General features: G+C 35.8%; 1 protein-coding gene across 4 annotated transcripts in view; it reads left to right on the top strand.

The window, feature by feature from the left end:
* The window catches only part of CD44 (CD44 molecule (IN blood group)), a 52,324-nt gene that overhangs the window by 15,171 nt on the left and 23,057 nt on the right, over positions 1 to 14,096 (top strand). The window contains exons 2-6 of one of the 4 annotated variants that reach the window (XM_005500232.4): positions 6,918 to 7,083; positions 10,046 to 10,182; positions 10,835 to 10,906; positions 11,588 to 11,827; positions 13,315 to 13,410. In XM_005500232.4, the coding sequence (XP_005500289.1) occupies positions 6,918 to 7,083; positions 10,046 to 10,182; positions 10,835 to 10,906; positions 11,588 to 11,827; positions 13,315 to 13,410 (711 nt within the window). The remainder of the gene's footprint in view (positions 1 to 6,917; positions 7,084 to 10,045; positions 10,183 to 10,834; positions 10,907 to 11,587; positions 11,828 to 13,314; positions 13,411 to 14,096) is intronic. The other 3 variants (XM_005500233.4, XM_065064871.1, XM_005500234.4) reach the window with 3 other exon arrangements.

Here is a 14,096-nt window from a genome sequence, read left to right as displayed (position 1 = left end):
TGTATTGCTTTTTTTTAAAACTTAAACTTTCTTAACTAACTTAACTTTCTTAAATAATTTTATTTTGTGCAAACTAATTAAGTTTCAAAATGAAAGGCCATTTCAACCTGAAAAAGAAAACCCTTGTTTTGCTTTAAGAATACACAAGTGATACTTCCAAAACTGAAAAGAAAATTTATTCCCACTAAATCTTCCTGTACATTTTTTAGGTTTCACAACTTGGCAAAACCCCAAGGCAAATATTTCATCTGACAACTCCCTAGAATCTGTAAAGACTTACTTTCACTGTCACTCTTTGGAGAAGCCTCACTTATGGTGTAGCTGGCTTATTTCCAGGTTTGCTTCTTTGCTTTCTGTAGAGAATGGTGGCTAGTGGAGCAAGAATATAACTGGGAAAACAGTAAAACATAAACCAGGCAGACTAAATGACTGTTCATGTTGCTTGGTCTCTGGTGCTTTTTTGTTGTAATGGTAAAGGACTGAAGCCTCATAGACACAAACTTGTTTTATTCACATGGATCCTGCAGAATTTGACTTCTAAATTTTGATCATTGTATAGTCTTACCAGTTTAGAGACTGATTTTCCCAGCACAATTTTCCTTTCTCTATCAGGCCCTGAGGTATTCAGTTGTAGGTGTGTTTTAATGATGCTGACATGTGTCTATTAGTGATTTGGCCTGAAATTAAGGAATCATTTTACATAACTAGCAAACAGCTATCCAGTGGTTTTCATCAATGCTGACCTGGACTTTATTCCAGCTTCTGACATAAAGGTAGAATCCTCTGTATCCTATTAAAATTGTCTAGGCTGCAAATTGCTTTAGTGAATGGTTTTACTAATAACCTCTAAATAAATGGTGGAATACTTAGCAAATAATATTGCCACCTAGGCCCACGTATATTGTAGTGTATTATGTAATCACCGAATGATGCTTTTGTACATTTAAGTTTCCTCAGATGTGAAAATGATGGTAACTGGGCTGTCTTAGTGTATCTGTTGACAAAATGTCTTGGATCCTGAGATGTTTCATGAATCTGTACCATATTAAATTTTGTATTCAGAGGGCACTTCCTCTAGTCAAGAGTCAAATATGCATTCTTATTTAGCTATGAAATAGTTTTCCTGAGAAACATTAAAAAACCTCAAACATCAACTAGAGATAGGTCTGAACTGAGAGAGACCTCCCTAGATCTTAGGACTCATATGGCCCAATTTCTAGATTTGCCTGGAGGGGAACCGTACTTACTAGGAGGCTCTTCCGTTTCAAATAAGCCACTTTTCTCTACTTCATTACTAGCATGCATTAAAGCAGGTGCTAATATTCAAAATGTAGATATCACTGCTAAGCTAATGGTTGTTCCTGTTCAGAAGTGTGGGTACAAGATTAAATGATCTGTGATTATAAGGAAATGTTTACCCATGTATATCTGCCTAGAGCTTGAAATCTGTTTAATACATTTAGAAGAAAGTTCTTACAATAAATGTAAAAACGATGCTATTTTAAAACAGAGAATGAAAGCTATCTGCATTGTCAAACCTATAGTTCTTTCCCTGTTTTCAGCCCCAAATTATCACATCCTGGTGACCTATCAGTCATCTTGAACTACAACCCAAAAAGGAAAATCCCCATGAGAACAGCACACTAACATTTCCTGGTTGCCATGCAATGCAGACTGCGGTTTTACCAAGAAGTCTGCTAACAACATTGTGTCTAAATATTGTTCTACAGGTTTTTGTTTAAGGGGGGCAGGGTTTTTTCAAATCTTCCACTTCATTTGCTTTGATGTATCTCTGCAGTTGTTAAAATAACCTTTTTTTTTTTTTTTCTTTTAAATATAAGCATCCACCTTGAGGATGAAACCTCTAGGTATTGTCTTGAAAACAGTGAAAAGCATGGAGCAGTGCATGAAGCATCCATACAGTGGATCAAAAATATGGAAAACTGACTCCAATCAGAAGAGTTTGCATGAGTCAGTATTACTCATTGTGTGTAAAGGTTGCAGAACCAGGGTGGAGATGGAGATTGCACCTGGCTTCTTCCTGTGACAAATTCTTATGAGCTTCTAGTATTAATAATCTGGGTGTAACTTACACTTTCATGAAAGGACAATGCTCTTTACTCTGTCTCAGTAAATTCTATCAGACTAGTGGACTCTAGCTGAAAAATTGTGGAACTGGAGTTAGTGATTTTGGCTGAAAATTATTAATTGAGCCTGGTTTAGATACACTAATGGCAATAGCAGAGAATGGCTTGCATACAGCTGCTTGAGACAGAGGAGCAGAAGTGCCAGGAAAGACAGGAAGAAAGGGCCTGTGTGGAAGTTTATGTACTCCATGCTCATAAAATTCATTGCATGCTTAGGGGTATTCCATGGCTTTGGGTTGAGTCACACGAGTCTCAGGGTCTGGATGAGACTAATGAGGATGACAATTCAGACATGTCTAGTAGTTTTTGCCTTTTTTAAGAGCTATTATTAAACAACTTCGTCTTTTGGCTGTAGCACATCATATGGATGTCAGGAAAAGATCATGACCTGTCAGGCTGTAAAGCCTGCCAGCTGTCAGAGAGAAAAGAAGGGAAGGTTTGAGTGCTGTTTGTGATTCACTCTGAATAAGCTCTTCTGAAACTTGAAAAGGGTTGAAGGGATCAGTAATAGTTTGGCACACAGTATGAGTATTGCACTGCCTTGTCCCTTGCAACAGAGAAAAAATATGTTAAAGCCAGCTAAGCGACATCAACATCAAATTATTGGATTTGACCTTCCTGTACTAAGGGAAAATGTGGATTGGGTAACCATGGTTCTTCCTTCACTCAAAATTAGTCTATAAGGCTCAGCATGGAAAAAAGAATTTAAGATTTTAATTTAACCCAACTTTTATTTTTGATAAGTTTTCTGTTGATAAGACTAGAAATATTTTCATTAATTCAATTATGGGAACCCATTGTCTGGATGTTAAAATATGGGACCATAAAGAAAAAACTCTGCATTCCTTGACAGCTCTGGGCAGAATTCTCTGTATCTGTATTTTGCCATTTTTAAAATGTGGTAGTTACTGTCTTCACAGAGGAGATGCTGGGTTTATGCAATTTGCTTAGACTGTGAAAAGTCATGTGAGTTTTAGGTGCTGCTGTGGTCTTTTTTCCACATTGACTGTTTCATGAACAGAGTGTCTACACGACAACAATGTTACGAACATTAATAGTAGTTGTAGAAGATATCATAAAAATAAAAACAAAGCATGCTGTCTCAACATGACTTTAGGGCAAAGTGTCAACTAATTGGATGGCCTCAAAACCAGTTTTGATAGTTAAATTGCCACAGTTTTTGCCCAGGGCCTCCTGGGCACATGCATGATCTTCCACACTGCAGGAGCAAGGCTGCCTGAGAGCTTTATCCCTTCTGTGTGCAGTGCAGTTGGTTAGCACACGTGCAATAAGCCTGATACTTCCCAGAGGTGTCCTGGTCTACAGTATTACGTTGTAGAGCCAGGCTGAGCATTTCCATGGAAAAAAGTACATGTGTGTAACTGTAGCCTACAATTAGTTCCATTAAGCCTATTCCAATAAGCCTAATTATTTTCAACACTTGGAGTTTAAGGAATTGACTTTAATCAACTGACTACAATGGGATCTCTGGGTAATGAAGCATAAAATATAGTTTTTTAAAGCCGTGAATGGAGTGAGGTTTGATGACAGCTGAATCAAATTCACTCTAAACAAAAGTGAACTTCACTTAATATTTCAGTGAATCTGGGATGAGCTGCAAGATTCAAAGGCAACCCAAAATAAGCAGGAAAGGTTCTTCAGAAATTAGCCTCAAGTTACTGGAAGATATGTTGATGTTCCAAACAAATCTAGTTCCAAAATCACAGAGCTTGATACTTGTAAGTAATCAAACAGAAATTTGTGATCTGATCCCCAAATTTAATATTAAGTCTTGGGCTTCACAGAGTATGTTTCATTATTAACAAATTTAGGCCCACCTTTTCTAAAGGGAAAAGAGTCGAGAAGGGAAAACTAAAGAGAAGCCCTTTTCCTGTCTACGTCATTTATATTTAATACAGTTACAGACTGGACAACTTCCAAAATAATGTCAGGCTTTGAATATGGAGCATTCCAAGCCAAATTAAAAGTTTCTCACATGGCAGCTGTTAGAGCAGCTCCATCCCGTAGCAGTAGTCTTGGGCCACATCCTTCTGTGCAGGGTATCTATTCATTGTGTTGTCATAAGACAACAAATATTTGGATCTGCAAGCTGAACATCTGATGAGTACATTGGTGACTTCTACGCACCCATGGCAATTACTTTTGAGCATGTGGTACTGTTCAGCATGGGGTGTGACTGCATGTCCCTAGTCCATCTGGTCCGGAACACCAGTCCTGGGCATGTCTGTGTCTGACACTTGTGGAAACATTGTGACTAGTTCAGAATCAGGTGTGGGAAATTGCTGGGACTGTCATCTCATATTAATCCCCTAGTTTCTCCTCAGACTATGAAACTCAGCCCTCCAGTGAGGGAATAAGTCCTCCTGGAAAGAAAAATGTGTTTGTTAGTGTTCCATTCTACACAGGTTCCTCATTCTTGCCTTCAAAACCTCTCATGATGTGGCTGTCATCAGAGAAATTTTAATAGAACTAGTTTTCCCTGGAAGAAAACAACCGTGTCACAATAAAGGCAGTTTGAGAAAACATGATAGTCTTGCATGAATTTTGCAAAACTAAAAAATTATGTCCTCTTGGTATTTTTTTATAATATAAGAAAATAAAGATAATAAGAACTGTAATCACCAAGACTGTTAAAGAGCTATGTAACATATATCAATTTAGGCTGAAAAAAAAAATTCGGTGTAGCCAAAATAAGTGGGGGCAGGTAGGAGAAGAGATATTTTTTACATTCTTTTTGTGGGAAGAATTTTAATTCTGTTGCCTGTGTGAAGGTATCCCTTGGACAAGCAGTCATCAATACTCTTGAATTCCTACTTTTGCTGCAAATAATTGTTGTCTTCTCACACACCATACAGTCTGGATCTAATCTGGTATTTTTTCTCCTTGTTTCCTGTACCCTGTGAAGAGGAACATTCTTTGCAATTTACACTGAGTAGATACACTGTAGATAGAATGAGCTCAGTTTACCAATGAGTGAAAGCAACTGAAGGAAGAGTGCACATCTTGATTGATATCATTTGCTTCCACATGTATGCTGTAGGAGAAAATAGGCTGTCAGGCAAAAATGACCTTAGTAAAGTTGCTTGTTATTCACATAGAAAGTATCAATGCAAATGTACATGAATTGCATTTTGGGTCTTCTAGGAAAATAATTATATTGCAACTTTTATTTCAAATAGATGATACAGACACCCCTTTTTATTATTTGGAGAAGACTGGTCTATATTCCCTTTCTTGCATGTGGAAGTCCTGTTAAAATTGAGGTAAAAATGAGTCATGCTCCTCTCTTCACCAGTAATAACAGGCTACTCCAATTAATTGTGCTTCGCAGCTGTCATTCCAGTCTGGAGTTGCAACCACTTTTTTCTCTTAGGGGAAAGGTGGGGCAGGAGAAAAGTTAATTAATATTGCTTTGAAGCATCCTGATCTTTCCTAATTTTCTCTATGCACATGATTATTCCCTGTCCTCCCCTTCCACCTTTCTTAGCTGTTCTTGTTGAAAAAAGATGTTCAAATAATGTTTATTTTATCTCAGTTTATTCAGTCACAGACTTTTGTTGGATCATACTGTTTTCCCATTGTACCTTTTTCATTGTGTAGGCAGTATCATTCCAACATAAAGATGAATGAGGTGTGATGTCCTCAGAGTCTCCAGCACTTATGTCTTTTGTTCAATGTTTGTAGTGAATTTTATGAGGTGCTCCCTTCCTGTAGGCCAGGAAACAAATTGGGCAACACAACTGTGGCATCTACTTTTTTTTTATTTTATTCATTATTTTCACCCTCTTACTGCTTGCCATTGAAAGTTACTTCCATGTGCAAACTTTTACAGTATTTTTAAATTAAAATCCATCTAAGACACCCTTTAATATTAAATAGGCTTACTGCAGTACAAATTGAAACTCTGACATACGTTGGCAGTAAAACTTTTATGTCTGAGAGTGAGCTCAGCAAGGGGAAGCCTTTTGAAATGGAGGGAAGTATTGTCAAGATGAATGAACAGAGGGCAAGAAGTTAATTCGTGTGAACTCTTACATAATGTGTAGTTGATGCTTCTCTTTCTTCCCTAGCAGGTTGAAAAAGAAGAGCTTAAAGACGATCTTTCAGGGACTATTTAACAGTACAATGTTGTCCTTATTCAGAATATATGTGAAGATAATTTGAAGATAATTTAGGTTTTGTCTCATATAGATCATGCAACATCAAACCAGTGCAAGCTTTTGGCTTTTGTCTAGCTAGTAATAGGAGCATGTTGCTTGAACTAGTTCTGAAACTGGGTATTGATGTATACATTAATTTTAAAAGGATTCACTATGAAGGCATTACAGTGAAATAATTAGGGAACCTTACAATTATCTTTAAAAAAAAGTCTGTCATTAATTAAATACTTTGTTTTCAAATACATTCAGTTAGTTTTGCAGTAATGTAGCTTCCAAGGTTTACACAATGTATTTACATCTTTTGCATGTTACTGTTAATGGTATTTTAAAAGTGCTAGATACCTCACAAAACCATGTTTATTGCTATTTTTGGAAAGGCTGAAGATTTGGCATGTGTCTCAGCTCACAGAAGGGGAGTATGAGGAAGGTAACTGGAAGTGCTAGCTCTCAATCTCAACAAATCTGTAGCTGCTGCTTGTTGTTGGTTTGCATTGAAAGCACTACAATTGAAAATAAATAATTTCCAGGTCTTCAGTGAAGTGTTTACAATTTGAAATTCCTTTTTTTTTTTCTTTTCTTTCAATAACAGAATTCAATGTAAGTTGCAGATATGGAGGAGTTTTTCATGTTGAGAAAAATGGTCGCTACACTCTCACACGATCTGAAGCAGTTGAACTCTGCAGAGCTCTCAATAGTACTTTGTCAACACTAGAACAGTTGAAGAAAGCTCATGAACTTGGATTTGAAACTTGCAGGTAAAGAAATTATTGAAAAAAATAATATATAATGACAAGTCCGTCAATCTATGCTACAGTGTAATAATTACAGTTGACTTTGTGTAGCTGTTAATTAGATATCAGTCCTCAGGTAAGTTATATTTTTTGCATGTGTATGCTTGCTCTGGGTCCAGTAATAAATAAGTCCTTGACGGCATATACTTTTTATCAACTATCTTTTAAAAGTCATAGCCTCTTACAGATAAAATATGAAGATAACAAAAGATTTACAGTATAATAAATTAATTAGGAAGAAGTTCATATGGTATTGCTGACTAATTGGCAAGATAAGTATGTGAAAATTATTTACTATTTTTAACACCAAATGTAAGGTCTGAAGATGGTGGATAGAGTATAGGAAACTCTGTCTTGCCAAGCAACAATAAAAAGCAGCAAGTGGTACTGTTGAGGGGTGAACTCCTGACATCTTAGTAAAAAAATGACCATAGTATTAGCGCGTTTTTACAATCCATGAACGGAGAAGTTTCAGGAGACAGCCATAAAAATTATTAAAAAACCCCAAACCATATTCCCAAGTGACTTATTTACCATCTGTAATTATTGGTGTATGGGACAACAAATACAGATAATACAGACTCTTCAGTTTACAAAAAATAACTACACCAAGAAATTGGAAATTTCTCACAGAAAATTTTGGATTTAAAAAACTGCATACTATACAACAAAAAATGAAAATATAATAATCATTGGCTGAAACAACTTATAAAGGGTTATAGTAGATTCTTTGTCACACCAGCTTTTAATCAAGATGAAATATTTTCCTCAAGGATGCCCTCTGTTCAAACAGTAATCAAGTCGGGACCATCATGTGGTGTGTAAATGTATCAGACTAAATGATCATGTGATCTTGCATTACAAAATACATAATACACTTATTATGCAAGTAATCCTAAGCATTCCTATGCAGAAAAGAGATCAAAATCAGGACCTGTAAATTTGAAGTTTGGGTGTTTTGTGTTTGTTTTTGTGTGTGTGTATGTGTTTTGTTGTTTGTTGGGTTTTTGTTTTGGTTTGAGTTTGTTTGTTGGTTTTTGTTTTGTTTTTTTAATTAGATAACATAGATTCATACCGGTAAACCATTACAGAGTTGAAATAAATTTCAGTATTCAGTATTTAATCTTTATTACAATCTAAAATAAACAGCAAATATGGAGACATGTAATTTATATTCTGACATGAAGTAGAAAAGTTCAGTGGATATTTGTCCAAAATTTTAAGACTTTCCTAACAGACGGATAATACTAGCATCAGTACTTATTGCAATTATTTCCTGTCAGGTGATTAATTTCAGTCTAGTCAGTGGTGCTTTACTTTTTTAACACCTAATGCAAGCCCATGAAAATTGAATAAAGCTCCTTTCAAACTAGCAGTATCTGTACAAAGTAATTTGTAATAATGGAAAGATATACTTGCAGGGCCTTAAAAACATTCTTACACATATAAATGTCATGCACTGCCATTGATGACAGAATATGGAGCGTTCATTTTCAGAACCATTATGCCCTACCCACTGGTGAAAGAGGTGGGCAGTAGCGCCAGGGAACAATGGACAGAAAAATCTTAGAATATTTTTCCATGAGAAGTGGGAGTGACCTTTTAAAATAGTACTGCATAAAGACTAGAGACAATTCATTACTCTGAGAGAAAAGTCCTGTGTAACACAGTAGGCATGTTCTTTTTCTGACATTAACATATGAACATACTTAGCATTCTAAATTGTCCAGCACTACACAATATATACAGAATAAGGATAAAATCCTAACTAAACTCCTAGGGGTAGAGATTTTTAGTGCTAGCCATTATCAGTATTCTGCAAAATGGAAAATCTTTTCTAAACTTATCAGTATGGCTAGGCTCTTATCAAACTTGAATAGGAGAGAAAATTATACTGTGTACAATCACGAAAACACGTGTAATGTTGGACGAATAAGATGAATCAACAGACCATAACACAAGTAGGGTGACTAATTGATTATTAAGTGTCAACATTGTAGTCCCAGTTTGAAGTGTGAGTAAAGCAGTTTATAATTCCACCTACAAAAGAGTTTCAGAATTGCAAGTATCTGCCCATTAGACAGGTAACTGGAATGGGGTTCATAGGTAAAAAACTGTAAAGCTATGAAATTTACTCCTCCCTGATTATACCTTTCAAGAAGTAAAACGAAACCCCAACCAAACCCCAGTTCTCATTACCATTCTGTCATGGATCCCAGCTGAATACATTGGAATTAATCAGGTGTTACAGGATTGCAAAATGGTAATAACGCATTATGCATTATGTAGCACTGTTGACAACAGTCTTCACTGAGATATGTGAGCTCAGTGCAAAATAGTCACATTGTTTGACTGAAAGATACAGTAAGAATTTCTGGATAGATGAGTGTCGTATCTGAATATTTTACCAAGCCATCGGCTTTTCCAGAAAGTGATGTGTCTTACAATCATTCTCTAAATTTGCTTAGGTACAAAACTGAACCCCAAACATTCCTGTGTGAAATGTTACTGAGTAGTATGTAATGCTCAAAGCAATGAATATGTCACTCTGAGGAAAAAATAAGCCAGTCTTTAGTATCAGGTAATACAACCTCACCCTGAATGAAAAGTGCACTTGCATCCCAATCCCTCTGCTTTCACAGCCTTGTTCTGGAACTGGTCATCCTACCTAATAAGATGTTCATTTAATTAAAATGGGTTTAGCTCTTGAAGTTAAATGCAAAATGGTGTTGGGTGTCTGGAGGCTCGAACATGTCGCTCCACGTGAGAAAGGAAAACCCTTCATATACAAAAAGTGTATTATTTTTAAAATAATGTAAGATGAAAATAATTGCTTCTTTGTAGCTTCTTCATGTTTGAGATACCTAGAACATTTATGTTATCTGCTATAATATGTAGTATTGTGTATTTCCTCTGTTCTTCACAGGTATGGTTTTGTAGTGGGGAATATTGTTATTCCACGAATCAATCCCTATCATCTTTGTGCAGCAAATCATACTGGCATTTATAAACTTTCAGCAAACACAACTGGTCGGTACGATGCATACTGTTACAATGCTACAGGTATGTATGTGCTTTTGTGATATATTTTAAATCTAGCTTAACTAACAATAGCATATGTAATCTGTTTCAGGTGCTGGAATGAAGGCTTCTATACTAAAGAGCATCTGTTTTTCAGCTGAGAAGAAATACATTGTCAGCCTCTAGAAGTGTATCTCTAATGCCAGCAATAAATTTGAGCCATTTTGTCAATAGCGTGTTTTGAAATAAACCATTTTCTGCCCTTGGAACTAACTTAGTAGCTTATAGTTAATTTGTAAGTGAACCACCCCAGCAGTGAATCTAAAAGACATAACTGTTGTAGGTGATAATGCTCAGTTCTTCTGTTAATGCACACATGAGCTTCTATAGCAAACAATAATTCCTTGTGTTAAGGGATGCTGGGAGTGTCTGACACCTACAGCAGCTCCAAGGCCCAAGGGTATGATTACTATCTTGTCATTAGCTGACAGAACAATCTTGAAGTGTCCCACCTGGGAAGGAGCAAAAAGGGAACTTAGGTAGAATAGTGAATAACATTTTATTTGGAAATTTTTTTTCTATTTCCCACATCTGAAACTGTTGTTTTGTGGTCATGTACAATTAATATGGGTATACCTGTGACTTTTTAATCAGTTTTCTCAAATTATTATTTCCTATTTTCCTTCTTTTACAGAAACAAGGGACAAAGCATGTGAGCCAATTGAAAGGCTAGATACCTCTTTCCTCAATCATCAAGGTGAAATAGGTACTATATTGATAAGACTTACCACTTGTTTCATTTTTTTAGGATCTGGTTATCTTTTTTTTATATAAACAATTGCTAATATTAAAAACCAAGCCAAACATAAGAAAAAGAAGTCAAGAGATGTTCAACAGTAATTAAAGCAATTAGTCACTTGTCTTCACCTAAATCTTACGTAGCTCGGTTTGTCTCAAGGTGCTACTAAATGTTTTTATATAAGTACTTGACATTTTTTAACACCTCAGAGATGCTGATGTTTCTTTTACATATAGGACTTCACATAAGACAGCACCCTTTCTACATCTCATTTGAGGTGCTGGTTAGAAAAGTAGCTGGAAGTGGAAGAAAAGTCTCATAATAATTTTTTTGTCCTAATACTAAAATTCTGATTGACTTTACAGAGGCCAAGATTTTATGCTCAAAGTCAAACTGCCTGATCAAAATTTCAAAATATTTGATGCAGAGTTTGACAAATATATACACTAGCATATATACGTTAGACATAGTTTAGTGATGTGTGATCTAGACAGATTAAATAAGATGTCAAAAATGGATGAACTGATATTTATCCACAACTGTTTTGCTTTATTTTTTTGCTATAGGACTTAAACTGTTTAACATTACTGAAATACAGTTATGTAGCTCCTTGTTATTATCGGTGGTTTAATTTCTTCTTTCCAACAGTTATTGACAATGCAGATGGCTCACGTTATGATGCAGATGGCACACGTCATAGCGGAGAGTCCTCAACCTCAGGAGCGGATGATGAAAATGTAGGTAGTGGATCAACACATGACACAACTCCCATGGATACCTCTATCAGGAGATCCAGCCCCTCGTATTACGCAAGTGCTATTCCAGTCTCAGAGCTGCCAGGTCATTCTTCTGGAGGGGATGAAAAAGAAATTCCTCGAAAAGATTCTGGTAAGTACAGTAGGTTGCCCCTTTAAAATAACTGAGTGAAGGATTACATAGCTAGTTAAAGGATATCATAAGGGAATAAGAAGCACAATCTCTAATTTGTATCCTGGGGAAGTAAAAGGGGAATGTGTGTCTCTAAAAGAAAACAGAAGCATTCTGAATTTCTGTGGATTTTTTTTGATTGCACGGGAACACAAAGTGGCCATGCATCAGCATAGTTTCCCACATAAACCTTTCCAGGATGTTGAGAATAGATGGTTTTAAGAATTTGATCTTGTTCATATTAAAATGTTGATTTCATTAAAAGCTCAAAGACATATCTAGTGTTTAATACAGAGAGGTTAGTTAGACTGGGGCTATGTGTACATAAAGGGTAAAATAACATTCTTGGCTGTTCTTTGAAAGGGTGAATTGACATTAGACATTGACATAAGAATAAGGAGGAGTTTACAGTAGAAGTGATTTGTCTTTGTACAAATACGAGGAGTTTTTTTAGGACATCTTCTTGCTACAGCATATTACAGAATGCAGAGAGAGATAAAAATGTCAACTTAAAATGTAACTGTTTTCTTTTTCATTTAGGCTGTAAAGCCAAATTCTGTTTTCATGAAGCTGTACAAGATGCAAATGGCATAGTCTCTTCTAGGACATTCTGCAAATTAGTGAAATAGAGTGCCTGAGCTGTATATTGTTTTATTGCAAAATGGCACATTTTATTTCATCTTTTGTGTTGTTCGTGCGGCTGAAATTATCAGAGGTCTGAAATACTCACTCCTATTTAACCAAGGGGATACAAATATATTTCTTCCTCTAGGTACAGTCAATTTTACTTTTTATCAAGTCACCAATAACTTACCAGTGAAGGATACCACTAGTTTACATTATTATCCTCAATAAATATGGAAATTATAAGAATAATGAACATTAGGATTATAAAATGATTTTTCACTGTTGTGCTTGTTTGTTCATGTAGTTAGCATCACAAAAGGTAAATCTTCACATTCTCTTTCTAAGGAACTGTGATCAGAGCCATTCCCCAAGGTGTATGCCATGTTTTTCAACCACTTGACATGACAATCCTTATCAACTCTGCTTACATACAGAGTTTAGACTTTTGGGCTAAATCTCAGAATATATCTTGGTAAAGAAGGGAATACAAATAACTTCACTCATTACTCTAGAATCTCTGCTCAGATGGTATACAGGTGCAATTAGAGCTTGAATCACATGAACAGATCATTGCCAGAAAATTCATTATTGCTGTAATACATACTCCTCTTGAAATAATCTGTTTTGGTGATATCCTTACTGTGTCAGTAAAGTAAGGCTATTAGGGGTTGAATTATATGAAGAACATAGTCTGTCTTTATTCTCTCTTGGACCAATAAATGAAGGAATGGAACTTGCAGTATAGAATAATACAAGTGTCTGTCAGTATTGAGATGCAACTCAGCTAATGAAATAGTAATGATTCATCCATCACCATACAGATGATGAAATTTCCCCTATATCACTTGACATCTCTTTGGTGACGACAGCTGATGATTCCCGTGAAAAAGACAATGGACAGTATCCTGCAAGTACTAGTAAGATTTGTGTATTATAATAACTACATCAAACATAGACTGCATTAAAACTGCTTTCTTCTTCCAGCAGGACATTCTGGTAAGTGGTGAAGTATACATCATCTCCATTTTTGGAAAGCCATTGAAAGGCAGTACTTTACAGACTGGTCAAGTAAGAAATAAACTTGACACTCTGAGACAAGGGGAAAAAAAACATTTATGGTCTGTTTACCTCAATGTTTACACATGAGTTCAGAAAGATTGTTGTTTTGTGCATCTCAATGAGAAGTAATGAAATATTCAGTAGTGGGAGAAAGTTACATGGAGAAAAAACAAAAAGGAAGATAAAGCCCTGCCCCAGTCTCTGCCGCTTATATTGTGCAACAGTACAGTCTCGTTGGAATATCCCAGCCACAATTTAATTTCCCAAAGAAAAATCCCACAGACAGGAAATTGGAAAACTAAGAAATAAGCAAAGAAAACTATTTAACATATATCTTCAGATAGATGGCTAAAAATACATGTATATAATTCTATATTGTGTGAAAGTGAAAAACAAAGTTGGTGTCTCTCCGTCCTTACTACACGCTATTTGTAAACTTAAAGTTTGGTGAAAAGGTGTTCAGCTTGATCAAAACACGTCTTTGCTATGAGTCCAAAGTAAGCATTTGCCACAGCTCCTTGTTCTTCAGATCATTCCCTTTCAT

The sequence above is a fragment of the Columba livia genome, chromosome 5 (assembly GCF_036013475.1).
Source record: "Columba livia isolate bColLiv1 breed racing homer chromosome 5, bColLiv1.pat.W.v2, whole genome shotgun sequence".
Classification (NCBI taxonomy): domain Eukaryota; kingdom Metazoa; phylum Chordata; class Aves; order Columbiformes; family Columbidae; genus Columba; species Columba livia.
Note: the sequence above shows the minus strand (reverse complement) of the source record. Positions and strands in the feature narration are given on the sequence as shown.